This window comes from Podarcis bocagei (assembly GCF_964188305.1).
Source record: "Podarcis bocagei genome assembly, chromosome: Z".
NCBI lineage: Eukaryota > Metazoa > Chordata > Lepidosauria > Squamata > Lacertidae > Podarcis > Podarcis bocagei.
In genome coordinates, this window is record NC_138140.1 from 19724199 (window position 1) to 19739292 (window position 15094).

General features: G+C 48.2%; 1 protein-coding gene and 1 long non-coding RNA gene across 3 annotated transcripts; both read left to right on the forward strand.

Annotated features, from left to right (window-relative positions):
* Nucleotides 1–73: 73 nt before the first annotated feature.
* INPP5E (inositol polyphosphate-5-phosphatase E) lies at nt 74–14142 on the forward strand. 2 transcript variants are annotated; one of them, XM_081178753.1, is made up of 11 exons: nt 74–261; nt 1999–2895; nt 4320–4443; nt 5186–5283; nt 6515–6639; nt 8017–8136; nt 8806–8913; nt 9651–9809; nt 9915–10030; nt 10577–10713; nt 13093–14142. In XM_081178753.1, the coding sequence occupies exons 2-11, from the start codon at nt 2159–2161 to the stop codon at nt 13223–13225; spliced, it is 1857 nt and encodes a 618-aa protein (XP_081034879.1). In that variant the 5' UTR covers nt 74–261; nt 1999–2158; the 3' UTR covers nt 13226–14142. The 2 variants fall into 2 exon arrangements, with proteins under 2 accessions (XP_081034879.1, XP_081034878.1); XM_081178752.1 differs by having other exon boundaries at nt 75–261; nt 9648–9809.
* Nucleotides 2903–4284, forward strand: LOC308578506. Its single transcript, XR_014003965.1, has 2 exons — nt 2903–3383; nt 3739–4284. It is a non-coding gene; the product is annotated as an uncharacterized lncRNA (long non-coding RNA).
* Nucleotides 14143–15094: the final 952 nt, after the last annotated feature.

Here is a 15094-nt window from a genome sequence, read left to right on the forward strand (position 1 = left end):
TCTACAGGTGTTTCGGAACTCCAACTCCCGTCATGCCCTGCCATTGGCCGCTCTCGCAGGGGCTGATGGGAATTGGAGTCCCCGCCGCTAGGCCCATCTCTGAGGCGGCGGTTCCGAGGAGGACTCGAGCTTCTGGCTCCCCTCGCGGGGTGAGGCGGCTGGGAGGAGCAGCAGGGAGGCCCCGCAGGAGGAGGCAGAGGAGGGCAGCGGCGACGAGAGGCCGGGGAGGAAAGCGGCCTGGCCTCATTCAGAGAGTTGCAGGTTTGGGGGTGCTGATGGAGGCGGGGGGTGGGACTTGAGGGAAAAGGATGAGGGTGGGGGCTTGTCCCGGGCCAGGGTGTCTCAACGCACGTTGTGTGTGTATACGCATGTTACTGTGTTATATATTATTACTGTGAATAATATGCAGGGAAACGGTTTGAATCGCACCTTCGTCGGCTGCTTTAATACAAATGATATTTTTTGTTGGTTAATCACAATGACACATATATTATCTTGGTGACAAACCGCAATTCTAAAAGGGATCCAGCGGAAACTTTGGTAGAGTTCTATTTCGTGCTTACAGGCATTGGTGTGTGTGTGTGGTTGTATGAAATACTTTTATCACAGCAGCATTTTATTTTTTAGGTCAATATAAATGTATAAACACACACTGCAGAATAGTGGACACGACTAACTTAGTTCCATTAACCTCTAGTGGGTCCGCTCTACTCTCTAGTATAACTTAGCTGGGTAGCTGCTTAAACATCCCATTGAAACTCACAGTGTATGCTAAAGTTTTTACAGTTTCAAAACAGGCCCTTGTTCTGCTGGCATCCCTCCTTTTGAGCTCTGGATCACTGCCTTGACAAAGGCCTTAGGACAGAGCCATCAGCCACTGCTGCTTAGCGTGCTTGTGCCTACAGAGGCAGCTGCTATTCCCATTTTATAGACAGGGCTAAAGAGGCTAAGCAAGAGCGGCTGTAGAAGAAGCAGGTCTTGAATCCAGTCCTGTCTTCTTCCCAAACACTGGGCCACATTGATTGCCAACCTCATGTTTCTTGATTCAAGCAATCCCTGAGAAACCTGCTATGGAAAGAGGTGTGTTGGCTGAGTCAAACTGTTTGCTTGTAGCTATGGGTCCTTGCAACTTCTCTGGGAAACGGAGGGGCGTGACTGAGCCTTAGAGTGGCAGCAACTTTCCGGAGCTTTAGACTTGAACAGCTGCTGCTAGGCAGATTCTGTGTACACAAACACTGTCACTGCTCATGACGGTGTTCCTACACAGTTGCAGGCTGTGGAAATAAAGCACCCCTGAATCAACTGATGCACCCTCATCCCAGGTTCCTGACTTGCAAGTCAGTCTCAGCTGGCCACCTATCAAATGGGAGTGACCTGGCTAATCAATAATATACAGTGGTGCCTCGCAAGACGAAAAGAATCCATTCTGTGATTCTCTTCGTCTAGCGGTTTTTTCGTCTTGCGAAGCAAGCCCATTAGCGGATTAGCGCTATTAGCGGCTTTTAGCGGCTTATCTGCTGATCAGATCAGCTGATAAGCGGCTTAGCGGCTTAGAAAAGGGGGGGGAGGGAAAAAACCCAGCAGGAACTCGCAAGACATTGTCGTCTTGCGAAGCAAGCCCATAGGAAATTCGTTTTGCGAAGCACCTCCAAAACGGAAAACTCTTTCGTCTAGCGAGTTTTCCGTCTTGCGAGGCATTCGTCTTGCGGGGCACCACTGTATTTAAATTATTTGCTTGTTACATCTTTGTCCTGCCTAAAGGGAGCCTAGAATGTCATATTCACAGTCCAACACGATAACAACATAAACACCAAAAGCACTCCTATAAAAACTAATAAAAAACAATTATTCTAGAAAGCAGAGATCCTATGTGGAGGTTGGGAGCTTCAGGTGGGAAGCCTTTAATAATGCCTGGAGATCTTGGCTAATCTTTTTTAAAATAAATAAATAAAATAAATACAAAATACATTATTGTTGTTGTTGTTATTTTATTCCTAGGTGGATCCCAGCAATGCATCTTCATGTTTAGGCAACGGGCCTTCCGTTCCTGACACTGGTGTCCTGATTGGGGTTCTTTTCCCACTCAGGAAAACATGCCTTAGGCTGTTGCCTTGACTTCTGCATAGATGGGATATCCAATGGATTTTCCTAGGGGACAATGGAGCACACACAAAACCCTGAGGACAAAGTACCACAAAACATACCACCCAAGGAGGCTGCTCGGGCTGCCAGACAGGAGGCTGGTGACAACGTGGATTTCCTCTCCAAGCACCAGCAAGAAATCCAGGCTTCCTTTTTCAACAACGCTTTGGAAAGCCATCTAGAAGGGTTCCAGGCCCACACGGAGCTCAGGTCATTCACCCCAAAGCCTCCCCGCAAGCCCCCAAGACTTGAGCGGACTTCTTCTCTCGATGAACTGATCTGGCGGAGGAGGAGGCTCTTCAGGATGAGCCGAGACAGCTTGGTGGATCCCTCCGAGATGGGCTCCTCCAATGGATCCCTCCAAGGGGAGAATCCTCTGGGACAGATGGCAGCCTCCACAAGCAATTCGCACTGTGACCAGGAATCCCTCTGTGGTTTACAGCAAGCTTCGGAGGTGCCCCCCACCAGTCATGGCAACTTGCATGGGAAGCTGTCTAGAGTGATGCCCACCCATCCTCCGCCCCCTCTGGAGCTTGATGGCTCCTTCCCTTCTCTGAGGACAACTAATAGGATCGACCCAGATTGGGCGGATTACAGGCTTTGCTCCCAGAGTGCCTTTCCAAGGGCAGGCAGCAGCTGGAGTGACACCAGGCTCCACAGCCGCGGGATGGTTTGTGACAACTGCTCTACCACCTCCATGAAGTCCACTTTCAGTCTCTTGACCCCCATCCGCGTCAGGGATGTGCGGAACAGGTAGGGTCCTTGTAGCGTGGGGGGAGGTCAAGAGGGGGAGTCATGGGGAGCATTCCTCCACAGGTACACTTATGCTAATTCTCACTGAGTGCTCAGTGAGGTGGGGACGGAATTTTCTGTTGGAATAAAAAATCCCTGAGGTCGTCCCAGGGAAAGACTTAGGAACAGGAGTTGGCAGGAATCTGATAACCCATTCTCATCTCTTTCCTGAAAGGGCCCCTTAGATTTTCAAAATATATTTGGTTTAAACTTTTAGTTCATTTGCTTTCATCTTTTTATTTCCCATAGCTTATGAATATAAATACACACAAAAAGAAATAAATAGCACTAAGAAGCACAACTTGTTTGAAGAAAGAAATGAAGGGGGGGAGCAAATAAATAGAAGTACATAATATATTTTACAGGATTCCCACTGGTATTTATGATTCAGCATCCTGCTATATTTTGTTACACCAATACATAATAGAAGGGCACTACCTTTCAACTAGGTCAGTGTTTTTCAACCTTTTTTGGGCAAAGGCACACTTGTTTCATGAAAAAAATCACGAGGCACACCACCACTGTGTGCGGAGAGGGAGATGTCAGAGCCCCACTGCTCTCTATGGGGAATCGGATGAGAGCAGACCGCCTATCCGCTCTCATCCGATCCCATCCGATCTGATCCCCACCAAGGATGGATGGAAAATAGGGTGGACACAGTCCAGTGCCCGCCTAGTGGGCGGAAATTTGACTTTTTTTAAAAAAAAATCTTTCGGATTTTTCAATTTTTCCAATGGCACACCAGGCAACATCTCGCGGCACACTAGTGTGCCGCGGAACAGTGGTTGAAAAACACTGAACTAGGTGATTACCCACCTGCCTGCCTTCCCTGACTCTCATAGGATGTTTCCCAAACTCTGTTTTTGTTTTGTTTTTCATTTCCCAAGGAAGAAAGAATGAGGAAGGCAATCTGGGATAGCGGATTGTGGCATTACAGTTGTCCAGGTGACAGCCTTGGCCAGCAAGGCCCCGGCTCCACTTAGACTGACATGCCAGCCAGCGCCTTGAGGGTGCAGATCTGGCCATAGTGACACATGCTTGAGTTACATCTTACAGTTTGATTTACTGCTGCATATTCTCAATGGGACTGTCTTGGAGGAGTTTGGTCTTGAATGCAGTGAACAGGTTATGTGTTGGGTTTTAGGAGTGTATTCCTTCACTATCACAGTGGCCTCATCAGCTGTTGTTCTGTTTCCAGACCCATCTTTCAAGCACAAGAGTGCAGGGTGTGGCACAGCATACCTCCACCTGTATAGAAACCCCACCCAGGCAGGACATTAGTGCTGTTGCATCACTGGGCAGTTTTCACTTCAGCCTCAAATGAAGCAAATTTATAATTTTTTTTTTTTTTTTAAGAAATAACAATGCACTATCTTTCCCTACAGAAGTTATTTGGAAGGCAGCCTTTTGGCGACTGGTGCACTGCTGGGAGCAGAGGAATTGAACCGGTATTTTCCTGACCGGAACATTGGCATCTTTGTTGCCACCTGGAATATGCAGGGCCAAAAGGTGAGGGAAGAAGAGGGCTGGCTGGGGGCTTTGCCTAGTGATTGGCCTTTGACCCAGGGAGCCTGGCCAGGTCAAGAATACTTATTTGGAAAGGGCCATCATAGCTCAACGGCAGAGTACCTGCTTTGCATGCATAAAGTCCCAGGTTCCATCTCCAGAGGCATCTTCAGGCAGGACTGGGAATGTCTCATCAGAAACCCTGCAGAGCCACTACTGCCAGTCATTGTAGACAATACTGAGTTAGATGGACTGACTCAGTATCAAGCGGCTTCTTATGTTTCTATGCATAGTTCTCTCCAAAATTGTCTGGGAAGCCTCTTCCTCCCTTTGTCATGCACATCCTGCAAATCTGGCCACAATAACAGTTTTGCCCACATACAGCAAGCAAGATGGCGGAGTAGATCATTCCTGCTCACATCCCTTGTGACATTTTACATGTGTCACTTAAGAAGTGTAGACGTTCCCTGGTGATGCCACTTTATGATTCCTGTTTTGAACTTGTTTTATACCTTTATGGAAACTTTATTGGAAGCACACCTGGAGTGGATGATGTGTGTCTGTAAACCTAAAGAACTCTATTGGTTTAATGAACCTGCATGGATTGATTTGTGGTCAGCTTGCTGGTTACATCCCCTAAACCTGTTGGCGCTTGTGTCCTTGAGAGTCCATTCCTTCTCCTTCCCTCTCACCCTCCCACTTAAGTACTCACCTAGAGTTTGGAAAAGTCTTCCTTGTCTTGCAGGAACTTCCTGAGGTGTTGGATGATTTCCTGCTGCCGCCAGGCCCTGACTTTGCCCAGGACATGTATGTGATAGGGATCCAAGAAGGCTGCCCAGATAGGTATGGAAACCAAGAGAAGCTGGCTTTGGCCTCGTAACCCCCACCCACTGCACAGAGGGTGGTTTGCCTGCAAGGGGTCAAAGTCTGTAGCTGAGCACTGCCACGTGACCTCATGCAGGGCAATGCTCCCCTTGTAGAGTATAGCCAGTACAGACCTCCTGCTGCCTGATGCAAGTGTACCCTGTTTCTTCAGTTTGTATCATTGTCAGTGTCTGAAATAAGGGCCCCAGGGCTCCTGGGAGGCAGGAGGCCTTTGCCTCGCCTCTGTTGTGGGCGGAGCAGAGAGTTCCTTGCAAGGATTAGGAAGTCTGGGGTTGCATCCAGTACTAGTCCTACTCAGAGTAGATGCATTTAAGCTGATGGACATGGCTAACTGTCAGGGCTTGAGTCAAGTGTAGGTCAGTAACAAAAACAACAAATCACCCGAGGCCAGTGAAGTTAAATCTTTATTCAAGGAAACCAGCCACAGAGCTCAGGCCTAGTGGTCTCAGCAACTTTTCCTAGGAGGTCTTGCCCCAATGAAGCAGTTGCAAGGACTAAAGTTTCCTGCCTTCCCACCCCTCTCTAAGACTTCTTCTCTCCAGAGTTTTCCCCATGCAGTCGCAAACCGTGTCTGCACACAACTAATCACTGCTCTTTTCATTTCTCTGTGCATTCTCAGAGACTGGGAGAGGGGAGCTGGTCGCAGCAGTAGGCAGAGATTCCCTGTATTCTTCAGCAGCCTCTTGATCCCTCTCCTCTCTAGCATTTGCTTCAGCCTCAGTCTGAACTGCCCTCTGCCACAGCCTGTTCCTGCTCACTAAACCCTGCCACCTCTCCTACTGCTGACACCTCCTCTTTCCAGCCTGCTCCTTCTCCCTCTGACCACTCATCATAGTCTCAGCACAAATCCTCTGGCTCTGAGCCTTCCTCCCTTAGGGGTTCCCTAAGGGGTTCCCCAGCTGTTGCCTCCCACCACTCTTCTGCATCCAACCAGTCCATGACACTAACTTATGTTCATTTATTTCAGTGGGTCTGCTCTGAGTAGGACCTAGCTGGGTACAACCTAAATCTGGGGGCACTGCTGAGGATTCCCTGCACTTTTTAGAACAGTGTCAGACACCCCATGTCATGTAAATGAGCCAGACACTTGTCACTAGCAAGCCTTTTTGAAACATGTCTGGTGGAGTTCAAGGCTGGGTGAGGAGAAGCTCACGCAACAGGTTTCCTTTCCTCTGCTTCCCCCTGCCAGGCGTGAGTGGGAGATCCGCTTGCAGGAGACGCTGGGCCCCCATTACGTCATGCTCTATGCGGCATCTCACGGTGTGCTCTACATGTCAGTTTTCCTGCGGAGGGACCTCATCTGGTTCTGCTCAGGTGGGGCTTGACAATTGGGTGGTCTTTGAAAAAAGTTTTAAGTCATTTATGCATTGAATTTCTTATCGTTGATCTTGAATATGTAGTTTTAGTATTTTTGTTGCTTTGCATTTTTTTAAATTTAAACATATTTTTAATTAAAGGTTTCTTGGTTTACAAAAGTATGTGCAATGTCTCTTTTTTCAAGTTACATTTTCTACAGATCAGTTTCATTTGATGAGACATTAGTGTTATATTAGGAAGAAAAGGGGGAAAGAGGTGAAGGGCGGAATGGGTGAGGGGGGTGGGGGTGGGGGTGGGTGGCAATGCTTCTACTTAGTGTATAGGTGGGGTTTTGTGTCAGCGTCAGTTTTGTGGGTTCTCGTTACTATTTGTTTGTGTTCCTTTGGTGGTGAAAGAGGCTGGGTTTGGCCTAGGGTGTGGTTGTTTGTTTGTGATTGGCCATGGTGAACTTTGTTTTCATGTGTGAGTGGGGTAGGTGGGTTTTTTGCATCAAATTAACCATATTGATTTGTATGCTGTTGGTGGATTATTGTCATTGTCTTGTTGGGCTGTGATATGATGAAGGGGAGCCATACCGGGGTGAAGGTGCCTTCTTCTCTTTGTCCCCGTGTCAGTTTCAGTTTATTAGTTAGTTTTTTGTTGCTTTGCATTGTTAAGCTGCTTTGATTATTACTTGGATAGAAAAGCAAGGTATAAGTATTAAATCTAATCAAGCTGGATTTAAATTTATTTAGGGACAGTATTTATTTATTTATCTTTTAGGGATCAAGGCAGCTTCCAGCAAATTAAAATAAACCATACAAAATATTTTCTCATTCTTACTATGTTTCACAGAATAGGACAAAAAGAGAAAAAAATGTGCACATAATATATTACTCTTTTTAAAGTAACAAAAATAATAAACAGGGTCTTAATGTCTTCTCCAAACTTCTAATTCCAAACCAAAATTAAAATTGCTCTTTTTTTCAATAATTCATACAGAATATTTCCCCATACATGGTTACAATAAATTAATTTATATTATACATTACTGCTATATCCCAAATCCTAGAAAACCATTCCGAAGTAGGGACTGGGAGATAGGAGAGAGAGAAACTAGCCATTTATAATCAATCTAATTTTAAAAATGCCCATAAAACCGCAATATCCAACAGAATTAAAATGACTCAAACCCAGGGGTCGGTTGTTACTGTTTTTCTTCAATGTGATGAAATCTGCACCAATATAAGCAGAAGCTTCAACTTTTCTTGGAAGGAAAGTCCCTTGTTTAACCACCACCACTGGCCTGTGATCTTGGTTTATGCCAGAGGTCAGGGTTGGCCACAAGTTGGGTGCATCACCTGTGACAGGCATTCTCTCCCTCCTTCCTTCCAGAGGTGGAATATGCCACCGTGACAACTCGCATCGTGTCTCAGATCAAGACCAAGGGGGCCCTCGGAGTTTGCTTCACCTTCTTTGGCACTTCCTTCCTCTTCATTACCTCCCACTTCACGTGTGAGTATCTCCCCAGGCCCCCATCCCCATATATAAGCAGCAGGTGGGGCAAGGAACACTGCTGCCCCTTCTTTCCAGGATCAATGGTTTGAATGGGACTTGTCACCAACATCTCATTTCAAGAGCAGGCTCTAAAATGAACCATGCAGATCAGGCTGGGTATTTGTGGACTATGGGACTGTGTGTCTGTGAGAGAGAGACGGAAGCAGAGGAAAGGCAATTGACCAGATGTTTTCCTCTAAGTCTTAGATTACATAGAGCTTCTCTATGGGGTGGAGAAATTAATGTACTATCCTCTGTTAGCATTTCTGGGCTTTGTCCCTCTCCCCAGTCTTTGTCCTTTTCCCATATTTCTGTTGCTGGATGTCTGTATTTGTATGTGTGGCATTTCTGGATCCTTGGATAGTCTGTTTTGAGGAAAATCTTGCTTAATATGCTTGATGGTGCTGACTGCTAAACTGGGCTGCCTTGACTCAGCCTTGTGGACCACACCCCATCCTGCCCAGGACCCGTGCAGTACAGCTGGGTTTCAAAACAGAATCCATCGCCTCTTCTCCATATAGGAATCTCTTGATAATTAATTGCTAGAGGAAGCTACCCATGAACTCTGTCCCCTGTCTCCTGTTTTCAAGAGGCCTTGCATTAAGCAGACTGTCTTTTCTTTTTCAGCTGGAGATGGCAAAGTGTACGAGAGGGTCCTGGACTACAACAAAACCATCCAGGCTCTTACACTTCCAAAAAACATTCCAGATACCAACCCCTATCGCTCCAGCCCTTGTGAGTAGCTTGATCTGGAAGAAAGGCCCTTTTTTGTTGTGTGAAATACTTGCAATTTTGTAATGAGCTGCTCCTTCCCAGTAAATGTAAACCACCATGGAAAACTTGGTTCTAAAAAATAAGCTGATTTTCCTCTCCAAATCAGTGGTCTAGCCCTCATGTGGTTAATGGTAAACACAGTTAACACAAGCCAAAGTGAATGTTTTTGAGCTCCTCCTTCCAGCTGCAAGGCAGAGCCTGAAGTTTGCTGGAGTTCCTCCTGCTCATGCATGTCATGCTAAACCACAGTTTAGTGTGACGTAGAGGAACTGCCAATTACAGGCAATGGCTTTCCACTAACTAGAGGCTGAAACTTCTAATCTGCTGCCCTCCTGTGCAGGGAAGGAGGAGGAAGTCCACAATCTTTAGAGAGATTGAAAACCTCATCACTTATAGTTTCTTTTCCTTTGGCCCAGTAAACATAAGAGAATGTATTTAGGCCACCATAAAGCCCTTGAAGAAGCTCCAGAGCTAAGCTGCTGTGGAGGCATCCCCCTTAATTTAGAATGTTAACAGTGGCAGTACTTAGCAGTTTATTTACGTGCTTCTTGAAGGTCAACGCTTGTGACAATCTCATCAAACTCCTGCATCTCACAATTTGGTTGCAGAGCTTCTGCATCTTAGATCTTCAGCTGAAATAGGGTCATGGTAAGATTCCTCACCTAATCCCAGCTCCCTTTCATTTGGCTCTGCAGCAGACGTCACAACCCACTTTGACAATGTATTTTGGTTCGGGGACTTCAATTTCCGCCTGAATGAGGATCGGGAGGTGGTGGAGCAGATCCTCAGCCAAGGGCTGGATGCGGACATGTCTAAGTTGCTACAGCATGACCAGTTGATTAAGGAAATGGCCAGTGGTAAGGAGAATATCACAGCCATGTTTCCACCCCAAAACTAAAGCTTGATTCAGCCCTGATGAAGCCATGGGGAAAGTTGATTCCTTGCGTCCTTCCCTTCCACAGGATCAATTTTCAAGGGGTTCCAAGAGGCTCCCATTCTTTTCCGCCCTTCCTACAAGTTTGATGTTGGGCAGGACTCCTACGATACTACCTCCAAGCAGAGGACACCATCGTACACGGTAAGAACTTCTAGGTGAGCAGCAGACAGCATCTCACCTGGAAACTTCAGGAAGAATGATACAGTGGTGCCCCGCAAGACGAATGCCTCGCAAGACGGAAAACTCGCTAGACGAAAGAGTTTTCCGTTTTGGAGGTGCTTCGCAAAACAAATTTCCTATGGGCTTGCTTCACAAGACGACAATATCTTGCGAGTTCCTGCTGGTTTTTCCCCCCTCCCCCCCCTTTTCTAAGCCACTAAGCCGCTTATCAGCTGATCCGATCAGCAGATAAGCCGCTAAAAGCCGCTAATAGCGCTAATCCGCTAATCCTTCAATGGGCTTGCTTCGCAAGACGAAAAAACCGCTAGACGAAGAGAATCACAGAACGGATTCTTTTCGTCTTGCGAGGCACCACTGTATTGTGCCTTGGTGGAAAAGAAGTACAGCACTTGCCACTGAGTGTCTTTTATGCTTGTGAAAAGGAAAGTGTCCTTGGAAGAGAGCTGGCTGTTTCTCCGCTGTAGCGATTAACTCACCTTTCCCCTCTTTGCCCCTTGGACTTCTCAGGATCGTGTGATCTACCGGAGCCGTCACAAGGATGACATTCAAGCTGTGAAATACTCTTCCTGCCTTGGGATCAAAACGTCAGACCACCGGCCTGTATATGGGTTATTTCGTGTCAAAGTGAGGCCTGGAAGAGACAAGTTAGTATTGACACTTTGCCTCATGGTGGCCTTTGGCATGAATCAGATGGAGGGCTGGAGGTGAGGCGTAGGTACTAAGCAGCCTCCAAGAGAGAACAGACTGGTAGCACTTGTTCCCCTGCTGTAGGGAACCACATTGGCACAGGAATTGCGTCATGGGCAGGCAGCACAGGTCTTGCAGACTAGTCCCCAGAGAGGGATGTGTGGTCTAATTCAGTGTTTCCCAACCTTTTTTGGGCAAAGGCACACTTGTTTCATGAAAAAAATCTCGAGGCACACCACCATTACAGCCCCGTGACGTCAGCGCGCAGCGTCACGCCGGGAGGGACATGAATTGCTAGCAAATTACATAATCACCTCCTTGAGGGCTGGCTCATCTTCTCCGAAGGCAGAACCCCATTAATTAACAGGACAGACTCACACCATAGCCAAGACAAGGGGGGAAAACCTCAGTCATGCACAGTCATGCACATGTGGGGGCTAAATGAGGACGAAGACCGGGCAGAGAGCAGGGTTCAAATCACCCCACCTGGCCAGGACAATCCCTGGGTGCTCCCTTGGGCCACTCGCCTGACCCACCTCGCAGGGCTGTTGTTGCGAGGATAACACGGGGAGAACCACGCGCGCCCCCGGGAGCTCCTTGGAGGAGAAAGCGGGCGATGAATGCAATGCACGAAATATATGAGAAGCGACCAGGTTTTGCAGGTGAGGGGCCCCCGCCAGCCTCCACTTCCAACACCCGGCGCAACGACGCCGAAGTTTCCCCCCGGGCTCGGCTCGGGGAGCAGCGCTGCTCCCCCCGGCTCCCCTTCGCCCTCCCGGCTCTCTCTGCCGCCCACTGGGGACCCCCCTCACCTGCCAAGTCCGGAGCGCCGGTGGAAGTTGCATGCATGCATGCAGGGCGCCGCGTTGCCATTGCATTGCACTGCACTCCATGCAACGCCTGCACGCATGCATTGCCTTGCACGCCCGCCAAGGGGTCTCCCCGCGGTCCGATGCGTCCCCTCCAGTGTGGATGCAGCATTGCAAAAATAAAACCCCCCCGACGCAGCCCTACCTGGGGGGCAGCCTCCGCCTCCGCCGCTCCGCCTCCGCGGGGATCCCCGGGCTCCATCCTGCCGCCCGATCTCCGCGGGGGCGCAGGCAGGCTGCGCGGGGTCTGCGCGGAAGAGCCCCTGCCCGCCCGGCCGCCGCCGCCGCGCTCATTCCATGGCCGGGAGAAGAGCGCTTCAAACAAAATGCCCGGCCCGCCAGGCCACGCTGGGAAACGTAGTTCACGCACCCCGCGCGGGCGCGGAGCCCAAGGGCGAGGGGACTACGGATCCCGGCAGCCCCCGCGCCGGGGACGGAGGGGGAGAGGCCGGGTGCAGGGGTGGAGGGACGGGTGGGCGAGCGAGTGAGTGAGTGGCAGCCGCCAAGCCTTGGCCGAGAGCCAGGAAGGGCCTCCCCGGAGGAGGAGGAGGAGGAGGGAGGCGCAGAGCGGGAGGGAGGGAGGGAACCCCAGGGGTCATCTAGTGACGGCGCCCCAATCGAAAATTTGAGTTTAAAAAAAAAATCTTACAAATTTTTTAATTTTTCCCGCGGCACACCAGGCAACATCTCGCGGCACACTAGTGTGCCGCGGAACAGTGGTTGGGAAACACTGGTCTAATTCAGTAAAAAGTCTTTATTTTGACAGTAGCATGATTAACCAGAGTGGCTGGGGCAACCCAGTTGGATGGGTGGGATATAAGTACAGTGGTACCTTGGGTTACATACGCTTCAGGTTACAGACTCTGCTAACCCAGAAATAGTATCTTGGGTTAAGAACTTTGCTTCAGGATGAGAATAGAAATCGGGCTCCAGCGGCGCGGCGGCAGCAGCAGGCCCTATTAGCTAAAGTGGTGCTTCAGATTAAGAACAGTTTCAGGTTAAGTACGGACCTCCGGAACGAATTAAGTACTTAACTCGAGGTACCACTGTAATACATTATTATTATTATTATTATTATTATTATTATTATTATTATTATCATTATTATTATCATTATCATTATTATACTCTCAACTCCTCTCATCCTACTCAGCCACTGGGGCTGGTGGAAGTCATAGTCCAGCAGCACCTGGAGATTCCCCACACCTGGCATGGATATCCCTTGACAGCAAGGATGGGGAAACAGAGGCCCTCTGGATGTTGTTGAATAATACTCCCGACCATCAGTACCAGCATCTTCCTTGAGCCTTGACGATGCTGGCTACTGGGGTTGCTGGGAGTTAAGAGTTCAACAAGTGTTGGAGATGCCAGGCAGGTCCCAGAGTCCTGCTTTTATGGCTTGTGAAGATGCAGCTTCCTCCACCTGCATGTCACTTCCCACCTAAATGCTGCCTTGTCTCTTTCCAGCATCCCACTGGCTGCTGGCCTGTTTGATCGAGAACTCTACTTGATTGGCATCAGGCGACGTATCACCAGGGAACTTCAGAGGAAGCAAGCACTCAAGGACCAAAAAGCCAGTGCCGTCTGTTCTGTTTCCTGACCTCAAAGGGCCATCCAAAGAGGGCTTTTCTGAGCTTCTGACTGCTCCCCGCAGTGAAAGGGCCTGTGCAGGAAAGAGCGCCAGCATCTGTCGCTTGGGGCCTCCTGCCATCAGGTCTTTGAAACTGCCTTGTCGCTGCTGTGCCTGAAAACATGGAAGGAATGCTCTTGAGGTTGACAGTGACTGGCTCTTTGTAGACACTCGATCACAAGAAGGCAACAAACTTGAACAGTGGAGCTGGGGGGAGACTTTCCTAGACTGAGATGCTCCCTTGTCTCATTGATTCCGTTTTGGGAAACTTGTTGCCTGAAAAAGGGTCATGGGCATCCATTTTGTGTTTCAAGACCATGTGCTCACATATTGGTTTTCATCAGGTGCCTCTAGGGACCAGCTCTGGGAACATTCTGCATCTGTATTTTTACTCCATTCGTTCCCTGCCACCAAGAAGCTGAATATGCAGAAACATTTGAGCATGCTGCTAGCTTCATTTGCCCCCCAAAACACATTGTTTTCTTAATTCCAGAAAGAGCAAAGTCCCCATCTGGAACAGGCACATTTATTTTTGAAGTAGGAAGTGCCAGGGAGAGTGCTGATTGCATGTTGCAACTCCTGGGAAGGGCCTCGGATATCTTCCCTCATTCCCAGACCTGGACATAGATTACTAGTATTAAGAAATAGAAGGCTTTCTGGTTTCATTGAACCAAGAACCTTTGTTGCTTGTCTCTTCCCAGCTGGCTACAAAAATCAGTATTCTTTGTGGCAAGACCAAATTTTGACTTGTCAACAGGTGCAAAGCAGGGCCGCAGGCATGTTGGAGTTTTGGGTTTACCCTTCCACCATTTGGTTGCTTGTTACTGCTCTGGACTGCATTTGTGTCCATAATTTAATAAACCAAGAGCTGGATTTCTAAAAACTTATTTCAAATTTGTCAAGCTTTCCTTCTTCTTCAGCTGCAGTTTGCATCGTTGATTCACCATCAAACATCCTCACAAAGCAAACAGAAGGCATCCCATCAGGTTAGGATAAGCTTTCAGTCATTTTGAAAAGGCAGGACCCCACCCCTAAATGTTGTGACATGTTAAACTCTGCTCAGAGTAAATAATGCAAAAGGAAATTAATATGATTTCATGTTGGAGTAGGAGCTTGTGTCTTTAATAGGTTGAATTTTGTGCCTCATGGCAAATTTCACACCTATAAATGCCCCAAAGATGCAGGAATCTCTCCTGTTCATCACTGTTGTGCACTAATTGATTTGGGATAGGGGGGCATCTTTCTGGTAGTGACTGGTTTGAGTTTCCCCTCTTTCACAGGAGTTAAAACTTGGCTTCCATGTGGCAGGGACCACCAATTTGAATGTCTTTTAAAAATTAAGAGTCCTGATGTGCCTCTGTGGATGTACCAGTCACTATCAGCCATGATGGCAGTGTACTGCCTCCGTTTTCAGTCACTTCCTGCCTCTGAAAACCGTTTTCCAGAAACCACAGGAGGGGAGAATGTTGTTGTATTCAGGTCCTGTATGTAGGGTTCCCATCAGGGCATCTGCTTGACCACTGTGAGAATTGGATGCTAGACTAGATAATCCATTGGCTTGATCCAGCAAGGTTCTTTTGTTCATGATGGGGAATTGCAAGCATACTTGAAGCTACCACTGGCTAAGCTGCTGTAATTCTATAGAGGCAGAGGAAAAGGCTGGCCATGGGTAAGTGGGCAGTAGGAGAGGAAAAGAATCCCATTCTTCAGATAGCCCAAATATTCGCCTGAGGCTTCCAGTCACTGTTAAGCACTCTACTCTTCCTGCCTAAGTGAAAGACCATAATAGTGGCATATACTTCTACACAAGTATTGTAGTAAGAATGTACTTCTACACCA